General features: G+C 53.3%; 1 protein-coding gene across 3 annotated transcripts in view; it reads right to left on the bottom strand.

The window, feature by feature from the left end:
* Positions 1-19203, bottom strand: part of cdc42bpb (CDC42 binding protein kinase beta (DMPK-like)) — a 44716-nt gene that overhangs the window by 14547 nt on the left and 10966 nt on the right. For 2 of the 3 annotated variants that reach the window (XM_066694993.1, XM_066694991.1), the window contains exons 2-19: positions 12562-12653; positions 9494-9577; positions 7861-7956; positions 7161-7309; positions 5935-6028; positions 4210-4410; positions 3867-4115; positions 3327-3406; positions 2960-3126; positions 2757-2876; positions 2475-2608; positions 2146-2388; positions 1699-1809; positions 1272-1516; positions 1067-1172; positions 844-968; positions 550-655; positions 172-234 (exon numbers count right to left, since the gene is read on the bottom strand). In XM_066694993.1, coding sequence (XP_066551090.1) covers positions 172-234; positions 550-655; positions 844-968; positions 1067-1172; positions 1272-1516; positions 1699-1809; positions 2146-2388; positions 2475-2608; positions 2757-2876; positions 2960-3126; positions 3327-3406; positions 3867-4115; positions 4210-4410; positions 5935-6028; positions 7161-7309; positions 7861-7956; positions 9494-9577; positions 12562-12653 — 2465 coding nt within the window. The remainder of the gene's footprint in view (positions 1-171; positions 235-549; positions 656-843; positions 969-1066; positions 1173-1271; positions 1517-1698; positions 1810-2145; positions 2389-2474; positions 2609-2756; positions 2877-2959; positions 3127-3326; positions 3407-3866; positions 4116-4209; positions 4411-5934; positions 6029-7160; positions 7310-7860; positions 7957-9493; positions 9578-12561; positions 12654-19203) is intronic. The other variant, XM_066694992.1, reaches the window with a different exon arrangement.

Here is a 19203-nt window from a genome sequence, read left to right as displayed (position 1 = left end):
TCAGGTCAGGACTACTGATTAGAATAAAGCCACGGAAAAGAAGTCTCCCAGACCAGACCAGACCCGCCACAAGCAGAGGACAGAGCCAGCTGTCTGTCCATCGGAGGAGGGAACGAGTGTCTCTTGTCACCGGCGGAGCGGAGGAGGGGGTTCGGGCTCTCGCCCACTCACCAGCTTCTCGCCCACATGGGGGAGCAGAGACCTCTGAAACGGGCTGTTTACTGCCGAGCCAAGCTGGGGTGGCAACCGAGATAACACAGCATTGTACAGTTGGGACATCGACGGGGCAAAGGGCAGGGGAGGGACAAAACACACACAGACGTCAATAATGAATAAATCAGCAGATAAAGCAATCAGTGGAGAGAGGACAAACCCCTAAGTCGTGTAACGTGGTAAATATGGGGACATTGTGGATTAGGATCAGGGGACAGGGGTTTCAATCCAATAATAAATATTCTCCTCCTCCTTATGATTATTATTATTATAAAGCCACATTTGAATGAACTGAAATAAAGCTGCCATGGAGGAGAGGCGCGGCTGCAGTCTTACCAGGGGTCTGGAGCCCAGGCTGGAGTTGCGCAGAGACTCCAGCTCCTCGGTCATCTTGGAGGCCAGAGCCTGCAGGTACCCACGGGCATCCTTCTCATCGCTGACCCTGCGGGGTCAGGAGCACACACACAATCAGAGACGGACACAGAGACACTCTTACACAGATAAGAGACTGACACAGACACTCACACACAATCAGAGACGGTCAAAGACGGAAGTTAGACAGCATGGCTTGGCACAAGGGGAGTGTGTGTAAGATCGACACGGGGGCACTGGGCCACACGCAGACCATACCATTGGATGATCTCTGCGATCTGGGCCTCCCAGTGGGCCACGCTCTCCTTCTTGTTGGCCAGGTCCTGTAGCTCGTCCTCCAGCTGACGGTTCTGCGCAGTCAGCTTGTCCACGAAGGAGCACAGCTGCAAGAGAGCAGGACAGAGGCGCGTGAGAACCCCCCCGTCAGCGCAGAAGGCCTGGCGTTGCAGGGGGGTGCGAGGCGGGGGACGCGGAGACTCACCCGGTCGGTCTCGCCGGTCAGTTTGCGATTCTCCTCAGTCAGCATGCTCCTCTCCCTCTCATACTTGTCCTTCAGGGTCCCCACCGCCTCCTCCATCTCACTGTGCCTGCGAACACACGCACCGTCAATCCCACACGCCTGTTCTCTCATCACACGGACGACCCCACCGCGACCCCCGACACCATGGTGACCCCCGACCCCCTACCTTTCGCGCTTGGCCTTCTCCAGCTTGTCCTTGAGCATCAGCACCTCCTTCTGCAGGGACAGCTGCTGGCCCTCGGAGTCGTGCAACTCCTTGCGCATGTTCTTGATCTCGGTGGCGTGGGACGCCTCGCGCCGCACCAGCTCCTCCTCATAGAAGAGCACTTTCTTGTCCAGCTCTGACTTGAGCTTGGTCAGCTCCTGCTGCGTCTCCTGGCTGAGGCCCGCCGCTCGGCCACCCTGCTTCACCTGCACCGCACACACAGATGGACAAGGCACGACACGATACACACACGCAAGACACGACAGAAGTCAAGACGGGTCAGCGAACATCTACAGACCCAACTCACGATTCTTTCGAGACTCTGCATTTGAGCCATAATAGCCGGGCTCTGGCTGCCAAACACACACACTTGTCCCTGCGCTCTGACCTTCAGGGTCTGCAGCTCGCCCTCCAGCTGCTTGGTGTAGCTCTCGCTGTGCTCCCTCAGCTTGCGCTCCTTGGACGCTTCCGCCTTGGCGTCCTCCAGCGACGCCTCCAGCTGCAATGACAACGGCATGGCGCGTCAGCGAGACACGACTTGGCTCGGGGTAGGAGGCCCGACGAGCCGGGGGTTGGACGGGAGATGCTGACATTCCCGACGTTGCCTCTGGAGATGCTATTGAACACAGAGGACTGCGGCTCTTTCATGCGGGGGTTAAAAAACTAAAAAAACGACTAAAGGCAACAGATTCCAAAGGTCGGGATCATTCCCGGTTTGTTTGTATTCTGTAGTTGGCAGAATGAGATGTGAGCGCAGAGGGGACAAACATAATATATAGACACTAGACCCTAGCAGCACCCGTGTCCACAAATCCCCACCGCGCAGCTGTCATACCTCCTTGCGGGCCCTCTCGGTCTTGCGGATCTCCTGCCGCATGGAGTCGATCTTCTGCGTCACCACGTCCATCTCCTCCTCCTTGTCGCGCAGCTGCCGGGAGAGCCGCTGCTTCTGGGAGCGCAGCTCGGCCATGCGCTCGTTCAGCTCCGAGAACTCCTGCATGGCCAGCTTGCGCTGCTGGTGGGCGTCCTTCAGCTCCTTAGTCTGCGACTTGAGCCGCTCCAGGGACTCCACCAGTTGCTGTGGTTAGAGAGACAGGGACACCGTTACCACCGTCAGCCCCATCGCCAGTGACGGTGACACACACTCACACTCACACCCCTTACCCTGTGGATCTCCTCTTTCTCCTGCCTAAGTGCTTTGACCTGTTTGTCCAGGGCCTTCAGCTTGGTGGACGAGGTCTCGTACTCCTGGCGCAGGGTCACGGCCTCCTCGAGCTGGTGCTCCAGCCGGTCAGAGTCTGAGAAGGATGTGGATGTACAGAAGACGAAGGGAAGGGGAGAAAGACGATCAACTGCCTGGTTACACACGGGACTAGAGCCACACACGACAACAACAATCTCTCACGGCCGCCGTTTCCAGAAGGGAGCGAATGCCCCGCCGCTCACCTGCCAGCTTCTTCTTGAGCCGCTCAATCTCCTCGTTGAGCTTCTTCGTCTCCTTGTCCCTGGTGGCCGTGCCCATCCCCCGGCCAGAGCCGTGGAGGGTCTGCACCGCCTGCGTGGATTCTGAGGGAAGGCAGCGCACGGTTAGGAATTTAATCGGGAACTTAACTGGAGTAGAACGAGCCGGCGCAGCTGCTGTGCCGTACCTTGCAGCTTGCGGCTGAGCTCCATCTTCTCCTGCTCCAGGCGGCGGATCCGGCGCTCGTAGGCCTCCACCTGCAGGCTGTTCTCCACGTCGCGCTGCATGTCCGAGTCCGGGCCGGCCCCGTCCGAGAGGGGCACCCTCTTCAGAGACCCGCGGTCCGAGAAGCAGCTGCGCGACACAGCACAAGAGCAGTCACGCACACACACACAGCACAAGAGCCGTCAACGCACACACACACAGCACAAGAGCCGTCAACGCACACACACACAGTACAAGAGCCGTCACGCACATGCAAACACACCGCAAACCTGGAGGACATAGACAACCCCCATCCACAGACACCCCCGCCACCATCGAGCGCACCATACCTGTCGGTGGTGTAGGTGAAGCCCACGAAGGGCAGGTGGAGCCCGGAGAAGCCCGTGTGGGAGACTGGAGGCACGATGTCCTGGGGAGGAGAGCAGAGTAAAAAGGTCAGAGAATGAGAGAGGGAGGAAGGGAGACCGAGGCAGAGGGAGGAAGAGAGGGAGGCAGACGCAGGGAAACAGAAGCAGGTAGACTGAGGAAGAGAGGCAGTCAGACAGACAGTGGCAGAGAGGGAGGGAGGAAGGGAGGCAGAGAGGCAGGGGCAGACTGAGAAAAAGAGCCAGGGAGGGAGGCAGACCGAGGCAGAGAGGGTGGGAGGGAGGGAGACAGGCAGGGGCAGACCAAGGCTGAGAGACAGGCAGAGAAAGAGAAACTGAGATGGAGGGAGGAAGGGAGGCAGGCAGACCAAGGGAGGGATGCAGAGAGAGAGAGGGGAAGGCAGACCAAGAAAGAGAGGCAGAGGCAGGGAGGCAGACAGAGAGGGAGGGAGGGAGGAAGGAAGACAGGCAGAGGCAGAGAAACACAGCCGGGACGAGGCACACCGGGTTCTTGAGCACGTCATCATCCACGTCGAAGTTGGAGGTGTCGGAGGGGCTGCTGACGTCAGGGATGTAGGGCGCCTCCATGCTGCGGATGTGCTCCCACTCAAGGCCGCGGAAGAACGGGTGCTTCTTGAAGTCATCGATGCCATTCTGGCCCAGCCGCCGCTCCCGGCTGCAGATGAGACGCTGGATCAGGTCCTTGGCGTCGTCGGACACGTCCACGATGTGGGACGGGAACTGGAACCGCTCCTGTGGGGGGGGGGGGTTCCAAAACATGCTTGTAAAATCATCATAAAACGCAAGTGAAACAGAACAAAACAATAAAACACAAAGTGTGACCCACCTCGTGGTTCATGATCTTGCCGTAGGTCTCTACCAGGGACTCGGCATAGAAGGGCGTCTCCCCATACAGCATCTCGTACATGCACACGCCCAGGGACCACCAGTCGCACTCGGGGCCGTACTTGCCCATGCCGTCCTCCATGGCCTGCAGAATCTCGGGGGAGATGTAGTCCGGCGTGCCCACGGCCACCGAGGACTGCACCTGCACACGGGCACAACGGCACACGCTCACAGACCGGACAGAACATATGGGACCCTCTGTGGGGAAATGGCAGCCCAATGGGAGCACAACAAGGGGGTATAAAGGCCAGGTGCCTCAGATTCACTACTGGGCCGTTCCCTGCTCCCTCCCTGCAGGCTTTTATGACCACCAGGCACGACGATCAGCCTGATAGTCTTAACCTTCAATCCGATGAGGATCAAAGTCAAAAATAGACTTTAAGAAAAGACAAGTAAAGCAGAGAGAGGATATGGGGGTTTAATGAAGGCAAAAATAAAATAAATCCGAGTGTCTCCCCGCCGAGCCAGTTGGGCTGCTGCAGTCAGTTTAATAAAGGAGTCTAATAAGGTTCTGGCAGCAGGCCCGGCCTCCCATCAGCAGAGTGCAGGAAGTCCCCTCTCCCTCCTCTTCTTCCTCTCTCTCTCCCCATCCACAACCCGTCCCATTCTCTTCCTCTTCCCTTCACCTCACCTCCCCTCATTCCCCTACTGTCCCTCTCCAGACCTCTTCCTCCCCTCCTCTCCCTCTTATTCCCTTCCTCTCTCCCTCCCACTGTTGTTGGGAAAGACCCACTAACTTTGTCTGTACAAAGATATTGCTCAACTAGTGGTGTTTAAAGCCCTAAACCCCATATTCATGTACTTAAAAATAAAGATGTCCCACACTGGGGAGGGCAAAAGGGTAAAAGATGTCAAATCACATCAGCCCCAGGCAGTTCACTCATTCATAAAGGATGCACTGGCTCAAGAAAATGTAATTTCCTGCTCATAATCCCTGGTTAACACGATTAGTTTAATGCTGCAGCTCTTCTGGAGTGCCCTGCGTTGTGCATTTTAAATCAATCCACTGCAGGGTAACGTCCCTACACTACAGCAGGCTTCCCACAGCCGCCTGGACAGCTCCTCAGCAAGGCCAGGGAGCTCGTCTCTCTCTCTCTCCCTCCCCCTCTCTCTGGCACGTCCCTCCAGGCAGGAAGTGACTGTTTGTCCTGCCAGGGTGCAGCGGGGGCGGGGGCGGGGGCTCTCGGGCCAGACGGGCAGCGGCGCATCGGTGTGGGAGAGGCCCGGGGCAGTGTGGGAGAGGCCATAGCACGCCGGATAGGTCACGCCCTCTGCAGCACTGTGCAGTCACAGGGCCGAACCCAAGATCACACAACGCCTGTCAGACACACCAGGCCATTTCCACTGAACATAAACAAGCTCAGCTCTTCTCATCCTTCACCATCGCTGTCCTGCAGCTCTGCCCGTCTCCATGCAGTCCTGACCCAGATAAGCCAGACACAATGGGCCCTCTGGCTACCTCCTCTACTCCCTCTCTAAAACACGATCCTATAAAATATCTCATGACCTAGTGCCCTGGCAGAAGTATCCCAATACTGACACATACCTTAAATAAAACGACAAAAAAAAGTGGCACAACGGGGCCCAGAGCGACTCCCACATTCCCTCTCCCCTCCCCCCCCCCCCGCCTTCCGATTGGCTGAGCCGCTGGGCAACCGGTACTTACGGTGCCGTCCTCCATCATCTTCAAACAGGAGCCAAAGTCTGCAAGGCGGATGTGGCCGTTCATGTCCAACAGCACGTTGTCCGGCTTTATGTCCCTGAGAACAGAGGAGAGACGTTGACACTCGGATGGATGACATGATCCACGGGGACGCTTTCGGAGGCTTGCCAGGATTCAGGGGGAAAGAGACTGTCAACCACAGTCAGTTCTACACTGAAGCGGCCCACCCACGCGGTTCTGACTGTGGGGCTCCGTCCCGCACGGTCTCAGGGACTCCTGCTTATTCCTACGGAGTGGACTGAGCAAACAGGCAGGGTGCAACCAACGTCAGGAGAGAGGATGGTGCGTTAAATTAAAACAGTTTTGTTTAAGTAGGCTTTTTTAACATTTTATAACCATAAACAAAGGGGGGGTGCCGAATTAGAAAGTCAGCTTTGTGAAATAAAGATGTGAAGCCTTGAAAACAACCAGGGAGACCAACCAGGCGAAAGCCCCGTCTCTCTCTCTCGGGAGCTGGGCAGTCCTGTGTTCCCCACCCTGCCTTTGGTCCGCACACCGTGAACAGCTTTCACATTGTTCCACCCCCCCCCCGCGCCCTGCTATCCGGTGTCGGGGGAGGCGCAGCTGCGGCTCGGGAGCACACAGCCGGGCCTCTGTTGTGCCAGTTTGGCAGGACGCTCGCGGCATCACAAGCAGAGCCAGGCCGGGGAAACGCAAGGCACGCAAAACCAAAACAAACTGCCACAACAAAAACAAAAACAGGGAGATCGGACCTGGTATCTGTCCTCACCTGACAGCTGAGTGCCCACCAATTCTGAGGACACCGGGGTATAATAATAATAATAATAATAATAATAACAATAATAATAATGGTATGAAGATATCCTGCTGTGAGATGCTAGTCAAACCATCGGTGCTCCAGGCCTGGTTGACAGAGTCTGGACCACGTCTTACGAAGGAAGCTGTACCAAACACGGTCTTCCTTGCCATTTGAAAGCAGGGCCTACGTGGTCACTTCCCATTCCACTGCATTGCGGCCGAGAGATTTAATCTGATTTGTGTCGTTTCTTGGAACAGAACCAGCTCCCGCTATAAATATAAAATGTCACCAGAAAAAAGAAACAGAAGTAGGTCTGCATTTGACCGGAGGGCTTTTTCATTATTTTATTTTTTTATAAACTCAAGAGCGTCGACTCAAAGCTGCGGATTTTAAACGCAGGGAGACCCACCTGTGTACGTAGTGCTGTTCGTGGATGGAGTGGATGGCCAGAACCATCTCCGCCAGGTAGAAGCGGGACATGTCTTCTGGGAGCCGGTCCTCGAACTTGCTGAGCAGCGTCAGCAGGTCCCCTCCGACGTAGTAGTCCATGACCAGGTACTGAGGACGCAGAGGGGGAGACAGTCAGGACGGCGGCCCAGGAAGATCAGACAGAGCCACAGCAACTAAAGGATCCCAGCCATCAGTACAAGCAGCAGCAGGGGGACTTTGTTAATAGACCCCCAGACCCCCTCCATAGAAAAGCCTGGCCTATAAATAATGGCGCACTGCACAATTCAAGCACCACAGAAATGCTTTGGAAGTTCCAGAACTCTGCTTGAGAAAGACTAGCCTAATTAATCAATTAACAAGTTTGACTGGACTGATTATTAGTGTGAAGCAGACCTCAGCACCATGACACCCTCCTCCCCCACCCCTTCAGCTGCCCTGATTAACTAGTAATTAAACAGCCCCCCGTCACTCTGCCTGAGGGGGCAGATAATCAGGGGTTCTGCAGACCGTAACAAAACCAGCAGCCACACAGAGAGGGTGGTCTTAAAGGGGTCCGCACTGCCAATCAAAGCCCCTTGTGATTCGATCGGGACAGAACTAGAGCAGTCTGGGATTTCAGGGAACGCTCAGATATCGAACTGATAAAGTCGTTCACTGACCAGGAAGTTGTCATCCTGGAAGGCGAAGTGCAGCGTGGTGATCCACTGGCAGTCCCCGTTCACCAGGACATTCCTCTCCTCTCGGAAACAGGCCGTCTGCGGGAACAACAGCATGGATGAACAAAAGACAAGGGCGTCGGGACTCCGAACCGAGGAGCGGTTTAGGAGACAATGCCATCTCTCCCCACAGTCTCATTTCCACGTGTGCCTGCCTCTCCGGATCCGGGCCCCAGTGGGTCACCCGCTCCCGTGCCGAGACGAGGCCTGACAGCTGAACAGAGAAGGACAGTCACTCTAATTCCATCACATTGTGATATGTGACCCGGCTGCTCATAACACAATTCCCCCAACCACACTCCACCACATTGGTGGGCCGGACAGGGAGCCGTCACTCCACTCGTCGGTAACGAGAGACAGAAAGACACAGAGAGAGAGAGAGAGAGAGAGAGAGAGAGAGAGACATATGCTGCTCATCTCTGCTAGCATGCACGTAGACTATCTCCCCATCCTAGAGACCCCAAGCTGTGGTAGAACACATGGGGCCTCCCTGGGAACCCATCCACGCCCAGAGCCACCCTTCCCGCACCGGGCTGCCCCACCCTCATAACCGCCAAGAAAAGCATCTTTAAGAGCCAGGGTGTCAGCTGACTGTGCCTCGGCCTCTTCCACACAGCGAACCCCTTCGGCGTTCCTCACTCCAGAGAACCGCCCTGCCCGGCACGACTCTCATCAGCTCCACTGGAAGAACCACGGGCCCTGCGGGACAGGACGCTCTCAGCCTATAGAGGGTAACAGCTGTTTGTCTGCAAGCAGGCCATATATATATATATATATATATATATATATATATATATATATATATATATATATATATATATATCCACTCTAGAGAGGGAAGAGAGGAATGGTTGACATGTGGTTTTTGTTGGAGCCGTAAAAATCAAGAGGTTCGAGTGTCCAGTGGAGCTGATCGCGGAGAAATCAAAGGCGATGATGAAATAATCAGGCGAAAAACATCAACGCCGGCAAAAGATAAAATTGCGCAAGGGTTGAAACAGCGGCCATCGAGCCCCTCCTCCGCGCCGCACAACACACACCATCACCGGGATTGAGGGATTAATGATCGACTCGATTTTGACAAAAGCTTTACTGACATAAATGTCTTACTGGGGACCAGATGCCTGTAGGGACTGTCAGACCTGATTGTAGGAAAACTAGGTCAAGTTTCGATAGAGAGAGGGGATAAAAAATAAATGAAACACAAATTTCAGAAGCCGAAGCAGCGCAGGGCTTCCACTGGGACTCAGACCCGCCCTGAATGAAAGACACACAGACTCGCCCCGGAGAAGATAAATAACACATGCAGGACATTAACCGACCGGGGAGTTGCATTTACACGGTGAAGAGGTTTAGTGGCTCGCACGAACCAGATAAGAGGAGAGAGAAACACGATCGATTATTACTATTTATGATATATATTACTTTTATTTATTGAAATTTACTTAGTCACTCACTGCTTTGAAAAAGAGAGAGGGAGGAAATTAGCCAGAGGGCCCATTATGTCCAGCTTATCTTTGTCAGGATTGAGTGGAGATGACAACCACAATAATAATAATAATAATTCAGCTCTTACTTCGGCTCGCTTCAGCATCTCCCACTTGTTGAGGATCTTCATGGCGTAGACCCTCTCCGTGTTCTTCATCTTCACGACGGCAACCTGGTAGCGAGATGGCGGAGAAGTGAGTCAGGGTTTTAGACAGAGGTTTTCAGACCTGAGTTTCCTCCAGCCCCAGGCCCAAATGACTCCGGTTAGATCCAGAGACCCAGGGGCATACACCTGGACATGTCCTGATTGCGTTTATCTCATCTACAGTGTTTTGTTAATTCACATTTGTGTTTGGGCTTCTTATCTTTTCTCCACAAGGCTTATATGTGATAAAGAGGCACCTATTCATTACACACTGTATTTAGAAAATAAAAACATGCAGATGGATCAAAAACACTGTCCTACTCAAGACAACAATGACAACAGATTAGCTTTCAGAAAGAATAATACAAGTAATCTCTCTCGGGTATATTTTCATGAGGTACAAAGAAAAACTAAAAAACAATAAGAACAGACTGTGTACCGCTACAACTCATAGTGGACACAAGTGCGTTTGTGTGCTTTTGTGCAATAACTGCCCTGTTATCAAGGTCGTTAGATTACTGAGCTCACACCTCTGACATCCAGGTACCTCACACACATAGCGGCCTCACTGGGGTCATGACCTTCGATTATTCTCTCTAGGAAAGGTGTCCCGGCTGAAGGATCTATCCATCACGGCTCTCGTGCGTCAGGGGGTTGAGACGGGCCTGTAAATCCCCATTTTAACTGCGTGTAAACAGCCATATATATCCAGGCCAGGCTGTCTTGGTGTGAGTCTGTGTTTATCTGTACTTATATTGCACTGTAACAGACAGGCATTCTTCACTGACAGGGGGGAAGAGAGAGACCCCACCACACAGAGACAGGCGCGCACACACACACACACACACACACACACTTTCACAACAGTCCTCGACTCCAGATATCTGCCCTCATTACAAAAACAAACTCCACCCACCGAGTCTCTTCTGCTGTTTTGTTTCCCCCCCGGTCTTCCTTTCCTTTTTTAGACCCCCGCGCAGGCAGGCCGTGCTGCCTGCCCTCGGGGGGGTGAGCCTCCCTGGGAGTCGGCGATGTGGGAGCTGGCAGCCGTGCCGCCAATCCCAGAGCCCCAGTGAGCAGGTGTGGCGCTCCCCTCCCCCGCAGTCCCTCCGGCATAGACACAGCTGGCCTGGCCTGGCCGAGCCGTCAGCCAGGCCAAAGTCGAGGTACTCCATTAAGAACCGGGGCCGATTACACCAGCTGCTCCTCACACACTGGAGCCGGGCCCAGCCCACTCCTGGTTTTATCGCCTGCGCTACAGCAGGCCGTTATGTAAGTCCGCATCAGGTGCGGTTTATTCAAGCCTCGTTACCTTTTTACCAGCAGGGAGTCGAGGCGCTCTGACACCATGTGCCGAAAGAACATTTCACTGATTTCATTCGGATGAACATTTATTTTCTGCACCGTCTATAGAGTCAGCACGAAGGGCACAGAGGGGCCCGAACTCCCTCGAGATGAGCAGGCCGGTCCAAGTTTAAACTCCCTGCAGCCCTGACCGATTTTAACACATTAACACACTGCTGGCCAAAAATTAAATGAAGCACAGAATCTAAAGCCAGGCGGCCCCTACATACAAACAATGTCAGGATGTGGGCCTCAGCAAACACTCGGGGAGCCAGTGGCCCCAGACAGAGTCCACAGCCTCGGCCCTCAGGAGTGCAGTAAGGAAAGCATGCCTGGAGACGAGTGTCTGAGCTGGGGGGGACCACGGGGGGCCAGAGGGGCACCGTCTGGTGGAAGGAACTGAGGAGGAGCCCCTACCCCTACCCTGGGATTTAAACCTCTGCCTGCCCCTCTGCCTGGGGGAGGGAGAGAGAGAGAGAGAAAGAGAGAGAGACCGGCCCCCCCACCAATACCCTCTCTACTTCTATGTAGCCAGTATCTCTCCCCTTTCCTTATCTATCTTTCAGCCTCACTCTCTCACTGACTTCCTCCCTCTCACCCTCTGAAGGCAGGAGTGGTTTCGACCCACGGCCGCACTCTTACAGCACCGAGGCGTGTGGGCCGGACCACCACAGGCCCACAACACAATGACAGGAACACGTAACACAGAGCCCTTCCGGTCACATGTGCCGCACTGCATTGCCGTGAGAAGCCCTGTCCCTATCCTGTGGGGGTGTGGGCACACAATCGGATGGAGGAAACCCCATTTGATCACAATTTCCTCTCCTGGACGGGGTCTCTTTCCTGAGGCTCTCCTGGAAGCGTTCCTGTCCCCCCACACCCCTCAGCTAGCTAAGCATTGCTGTCCCAACATAAACTGTCAGTGCAGTAAGCTCCCCCACCCCCCAGGTAAGACTAACTGCTTTAATTCAGTTTTGTATGAATAAATAAAACTCAGTATTTCTGTTTTGTTGGGGGAGGGGGGAAGGATGTTTATTATATGCCTCTAATCTCTGTCATACTGATGAATGACAAGACTGGACGCCCATGACGAACCGAAATCTCATCTCTGCTCGGGCCCTTCAGTTGGCCCTTGACTGCACACTTGCTTAACCAGGAAGTCCTCCTCGAATCACTTTAGGTTGTCTCGACATCACTTCCTGTGCCCACTGCAGACTGCGGCTGTGCTCTCTGCAGTGTCAGTGCAGGCCGGATCAAATGGCTGCCCATCAAACCTCCCCCCGCATCGTCACCAGACGCACACCGCAGCCCTGCGCCGTTTACACAGCTGGGCTGGGTCACAGGGCCTCCTCTACTCAGCAGGGCAGCTCGATCCCAACCATCCCCCACACACACACAGGCCAGCCTCCTCTGAATTGTGCAGAGAGCTGTAGGACTGGTGGAGGCAAGCAAATAAACAACAACCACCGAGCCAAAACACAGTCCCCGTTCTGTCCCTGGACCTCAAACAGGAGAGTCGAGCACACCCCATGACCAGGGGGAGGAACACGCAAACACACACGCTCACACACGCACGCACAACATTAAAGATTGACACAGTATAAAGAGAGGGTTGTGTGGGGCGGTCATGAGCACACTGTGGGACGCCTGCAGGGTATGTGTCTTACCTCTCCAAACGCCCCTCGCCCGATCACCTTCAGCATCTCAAAGTCGTCCCTGTGCAGACGCATCTCCTTCACCGTGGTGGTGAACGGCTTCACTGAGGGAGAGGGAGACAGAGGGGGAGAAGAATAAACAATTTGCACTGAAGGGCAGGTCAGTCACATAAGTTTACAGTTCACCACTATTTGCCCCCTGTTCTTCAGCATAAGAGAGAACCCTCTGGTGACCAAACTGGCTTCAAATGGTGCAACTGTTGCTGTGCCCCCTTGACAGACCTGGGCACACTGCAGCATGCTTTGGGAACACCTGTGCAGGTAACGAAGTTCACGGGTCAGGCGGAGACACCCCGACTCGGGCGAGAACCATCCGTACTCAGAACCGCAAGAAAGCCGACCAATCAGGGGAGCCGTTTGAGCAAAGCCACACTCGTTACCATAAGAGGGTAAAACCGCTGCCCTGCCCGGCGCGTGGCCTCCTTGTACACAGAACCCACGCAAAGGCATTTATCACTCGCCGGTTGACCTCAGACTGACCCCGTGCGTCAGCCAGAAACCTCCCAGTTGCTGCGCTGACTCAGGGCGCTGTTCAGAAAGAGAGAAACTCCCTCTGAATAAACTAACCGTCGCAGGGCATTAGCGATGCTTAAAACACTTCACCCGGACCCTACACAAGGCAGGCGCGCCCGTGACAGATTTATAGCGCTGTGTCGGACTGCGCTGCGCCTTCAGTGCCCCCGGACTGCGCCTGGGCCGTGCACTGTGTGCAAAGGGACGACACCGTAAAACCCGACCATAAAAACATCGTCGATCTCCTCACCCACTGCCGAGCGGGCGGCGCTTGATCAGCCGCCGCCAGACGCATGTCTAGGGCTTCACACTTACGACTCATACAGATTCTTCGTCAGGATTAAGCTTATAAATATCTTACGTTAATTAATTCATGTATTTTGTCTCAATAATCCTTTGAAAAGGGTGTGAGAGCCTGTGTATGTGCGTGTTTATAGGCCTGTGCATGTGTGTACAGACTGTCTGAAGTGGATACAGTGCTGTACAGTGAAGAAGAACAGAGCCCAGTGCATGTCAGATAGAGACCACCCACTGCCACCCAAACACATCACACCCCCCACAGCAGCTCCTGGCAAGATGCTGCATGAAGCACTGAACTCAGGGCTGTCAGAGCGCCACAGGGCCCTGAGTCCCACTGCAGGGCCAAGTAGGTCTAACAGGAATAAGGCATTACTCCACTGCAGCCCTGACAGACATTATCCACAGGTGCACAACCACGGGTCGGCTGGCAAGTGTCCCTTCATGAGCGCACAACCGTTAACTCGGTAAGAATGTAGATTTTATACACCATGCTTTTCTGAGAACCCCCCGGGCTAGTTCTGAGGAAGGCGGAGGGACCGTGGGAGTGGCAGGCCCGAGAACACATGTCCGCATGGTGCATGTTAAGAAAGATTAAGCATGCATTTTACAACTCTCTCTTCACAACTGCAGTACGATAATGTGACACAGAGAAAGACGACAACTAATACAATGAAAACAAAAAGGAGAGCAAAGGTTTCATCCACCTTGAACTCCCCGGAGACACTACACGTTCTCTCAGAGCGCGTTTCTGATCAAAGCTGCTTGTGTTTAATCTGGAGACGCACACGTCAAGCAGCCGTGTACAGCGCAGAGCGGGGCCGACAGAGCATCCCAGCACAACGCAGAGGATTCTTTTCCCTTCCTCTGATCTGCCGTTTTCAGAGCCTTTTACAACTACTGTGCGTTTTCTAATCTATATTAATGATCTGGACTCGGGGATAGTTAGCAAACTTGTCAAATTTGCAGATGATACTAAAATAGGTGGTTCAGCAGATACAATCTCGGCAGCACCGGCTATTCAAAGGGACTTTTGGATAATATTCAATTGTGGGCTGACACCTGGCAGATGAAATTTGATGCTCTAGAAGCAGTTCAAAGGAGAGCAACCAGACTTATTCCAGGTCTGAAGGGAATGTCCTACTGAGAGACTGAGGACCTGAACCATTTCACCCTGGAACAGAGGAGACTACGTGGGGACTTGATCCAAGTCTTCAAAATCATGAAAGGCATCGACCACATCAAACCAGAGGAGCTTTTCCAGATCAGCAGGGACACACGCACCCGGGGAAACAAATGGAAATTGGGCTTCAAGGCATTCAAGACAGAAAACAGGAGACACTTCTTCACACAGAGAGGCGTCACAATCTGAACAAACTCCCCAGCGATGTGGCTGAAGAGACAATTTGGGAACATTCAAAAACAGACTGGATAGGATCCTTGATGACTTAGTTATTAATGGACACCAAACGAGCACGATGGGGCGAATAGCCTCCTCTTGATTTGAGACTTTCTTATGTTCTACTACTCGGGAAGACGCCTTATTATTAACGACCCATGAATAACACTTCGATGGTGCCTAATTAGAGCACTGTGTCCCAGCAGAGAGAAGCGGCCAGGCACAGAGACCTCTGGTCCTTGCTGAACAAAGAATCCTAAAAACCATCTAAAATCAATGAGCTACGAAGAAGGGATTTACTCTGAAGTACCACAAAAAAGAAAGTAAAAACATTATAGCTACACAGGCACAAAAATGCTACTGCACATCAGATTATGACCTAAAATGACCCTGTTATTGTCATTGTGCACTGCAGTACACCACGCCCAGGCAGACAGGTTTAGGATGTTAACACACCACAAGGTAGCATGCAGCAGCCTGAACAAAACCCCTTTCATTACTCTAACTGGAACAGATTAACCTAATTCTGCTGAGGAACTTCAGCTTTAAAAAAGAAAAAAGAAAAGAAATGGAAATACAGGTATACAGAAAAACAAAAGGATAAACGATACAGCGATCAACTGTAAAGAGGAGAATGCCAAGACGGTGAGAGAGGGCAGGCACTGTAAGGTTCCAGAACCATATGACTGTGGAGAATCTCCCAGCATCCTCCAGGGCAGAGCTGCACAGCTGCCGGCCTGCACGGCTCAGGCCAGCTTAGCAGGAAATACACACACGGCTCTCAGGCCGCTCTGCTTTTCTGTTATTTTGGCATTTTGTAAACCTGCTAAATCACAGGGCGTTTCCAGCAGGATGAACAAGGAGCTGTAAAGGGAAATGGTATCCGAGGGGGCAAGCTAATCTAACAGCACGATGCCGAATGCAGCGGAGAAAGAAAACAGCCCGGTTCTTCCAAATGTACAGGAAAAACCGGTTGTGCGCACAAACACACTGACACACAGACATTTTCTTCACCGACTTCACCGCGGTGAAATTGAGAAATGATGACAGCCAGTGGTCGTCAGAGGGCTGGGAACACAAGGCTGTGTGATCTTCGCCGCTCACTCGGTTCACAAAGTGAGGCATTAATCAGGCGGATGAAAAGCTACAGACGACAGTGGCTTAATCCTGCCATTACCGGAGTGGGAACAATGAGGGGTGTGCCGCTCTCAGCCTCACGAAACCTCACCTTGCGCATGGCCTGCCCGACTCCCAGTGTCCTCCCCACCGACTGTGGCGCCAGGGTGCCAGTGTGTGGGTGTCAGCCTGGCTGTTAATCCTGCACTGTGTGGCTGAGAAAGGCCACGTAAAACACTTCATTTTAAAACACCGGGGCACACCTCTGAGACAGGGGCCTAACTAGAGCAGCAGCTTATTGCCCCAGGACACTGCTATGGGAGGGACAGAAAGGCAGGAGACGAGATCCGTGAGAAAGGGGAAATAAACACACACGAGGGTAGTGTAAATAAAATGAACTGCAGCCGACAGCGCACGATTCGGCTCCCGAGCATCCGCCAAACACGCCATTACTCAACCGTCTAAACCCTTCCCGCGATTTTCTGTCTGTAGAGTGCATTCGCCAGCTCGATACAGTTTAACCGTCTTAAACTGTGCTGAGCAGACCCCTGTTTCTCTGTCATCAGGGTTTTAATCCCACAGGGCCAGGGAAGCACAGAGAGCTGCGGCCGCCCAGTTCTGTTTTTAACAGACATCAGTTTCACACAATAAGATAAGCCCGTCACATGATCCTTGCGGACGTGGATTACTCTCCAGAAATAGCAGATCCATCTCTATAACCGTGAAAGTGATCTAGCTCTCTGCCCGTGTCTGTGTCCAGCTCAGGGCATGGGGGGGATGGGGGGGGGGGGGGTTTAGAGGGAAAACTTAAAACGGAGCTGTTAGTTAGGGGACCTCAGGGATGCTTCCACGATCTCTGTCAGGCTTTAAACAGCCGGCTCCCTCAGATCAAACAACGGGAATCCAGGAGGGATGGCCACAGAGAACCCTTCCCACATTATTCGGCTGCTCTCAGCCCTCTCCCTCCCCAGGACGCCTCCACGCATCACTGTCACAGGATCCATCCTGCGTCCTCATCGTCCTGCGATCAACACCGATTCACTGACAGCATTTTTCTGCAGTGCTATTTTTAACTCTGCAGCTGATAGTTTTCCAGTTCTGAGCTGTTCAGACCCAGTACGGCACACCGCGGCTGCTGGTTGATGTTCGTGTATCGAATGAAGCCCCATGACCCTGGCCCGATGCTCTGGCCTGCTTTAACGAATGCCACTCTCTAGAGAGAGGCCTGGAAATAAAATTGTGCAAATCCCAAATGATTCCCTGGATAAAAATACATACTATTTGGAAACAGCAGCGCCTCGTCGGCCCAGGACAGGCAGTCTCTCCACACAAGGATACCTCTGCAGAAGAGGGCTTACTGAGCCCCTCTGACGCGGCCTATTCCTGGGCCAGACCAGACACGAGACCAACGGTAACTTACTGTCCATTCATCTTGCCGCTCCGGAAAAAACACAATGAAAAACCCTGGTGACGATACTCTCCACAAGCCGAGGTCAGCAAAGCACAACAGCCAAGGACTGTGGCCTCTGCACACGCGGTTTAGAAAATGACAGTTTCCCTTGTGGTAAGAAGGGGCGATGGTTGACAGTAAACCCAGGGCGAGGAGCTGTGAGTTTCAGATGACCATAGAGGTCCGAGTCGACATTGTCCTGCTGTTGTGGTCTAAGTGCAGCCTTCTCTGCAAAAAAAGTCAGACATTCCTTAACGGTCAGAGCAGAGAAGGATAGATAAGAGGAAAAAGAAAATGGGAGGGAGGGAGGGAAGGGTGGAGAAGAAAAACAAAACACGAATCACACACCCAGAGAGAAAGAGACACACAAAATGCAGTTCTGGGACTCTAATCAAAGAGAGTCACAAGACCCGAAAGCTCGGGACGCCTGCTCCGCCTCATATAAATCAAGCCCAGGCCGCCACCCCACCCCTGGGCCCTGTCTGCTGCGGATTCCCGAGGCTTCAGACATGAGCGAGGCGCTGGGCCGCGGTGCCAGGGCACAAGCACAGATTGGGGGCCGTGACGCTGCAGAGCTCGCCCCCCGCAGACCCCCCACTCGCGGTGAACTTCCGGGAATCCTGTTGGCTCCTCGTCATCGCTCTACGAATCACTAACTGAGCTCTGAAGTAATTGCTTCAACTCATTTAATTGAATCCATTACTCCCTTAATTGCCCATTAAACTATTTATTTATTAATGGTTTTATTTAGCCCTGAAAACGATAGGGTGGCTGCCAGTATCTTTGAGTAAACAGCCCCAGCCCTGGCTGAGGATGAATGTGACGGGAAAACCACCCCCCCACTGAAATTCAACTGGATGGGTGAACAAAGAGTCAGGGGAAATACAACTAACTCGATACATTAAAAAACTCAACAGAACAAAACACAAGGAAAACATCCTTCCCAGAAATCATCCACAGTGTTTAAAGCTGCTGCAAGCTTGACAGAGCGAGTCTGTGAGGAGCACAATAATCCGGTCTGGGAACCAGACCAGTTTCCACCTCCAGCCAAGACGTCCACACACGCAGACTCAGACAGAGCCCAGCACCTGTGGCCCACTCGCTGGGAGACGCCACTTCTCTTTCTTCTCCCCGCCCGTCTGCTTTGTGAGGCAATAAACCCAACAGGCCTCTGAAGCCTGCGGGTGGGAAGGTGCCCACCTTAGGTTCCCCGGGCCCGGGAAACGCTTCCAAACACTTAATAGAGAGATTAGATAAAACTCCCCAAAAATACACCAAGAAAGGAAATAAACGCGTCATGTTGTGCATTTGTTTCAGCCACACACACACAACAGCTGATTCCACCAATGGCACCAGGGTGAAGGAGGCAGCCGCACAAAGGGGAACTAGACGTACAAAACAAGAGCGACACCGCCTCGAAACAAAGGGAAGCGTCTGTGAGCCAGAGCGATTAAACCAGAGGAGCTAATTAGTGGGAGAGCACGGTGACGAGGATATCATGGCCGACCCCCCACAGGACACCGGGCAGCCTGCACATGTAGCTCCCGCTCCACACCCTCTCCATGGCAAGGTCAAAAGGTCAGCAAAGGTTATAGGAATACCTCCCCCATTCCCTCAGTGCACTGAAGCCCCTGTCCTGTGCAAATTTACTTTTCACAGGGCAGGGGATGGACTGCAGCTCTAGCACCGAGGGGTCCTGGGGGTCACTGGACTAATATTTATCTGCTGACAGGCCGGACAACAGAGCTTTTGAGGGCTCACATGGGGGGGAGGGGGACTGTACCCCATATTCTCGCACATTCCCTTCACCACAGCTCTC

This window comes from Amia ocellicauda, chromosome 21 (genome assembly GCF_036373705.1).
Source record: "Amia ocellicauda isolate fAmiCal2 chromosome 21, fAmiCal2.hap1, whole genome shotgun sequence".
NCBI lineage: Eukaryota > Metazoa > Chordata > Actinopteri > Amiiformes > Amiidae > Amia > Amia ocellicauda.
Note: the sequence above shows the minus strand (reverse complement) of the source record. Positions and strands in the feature narration are given on the sequence as shown.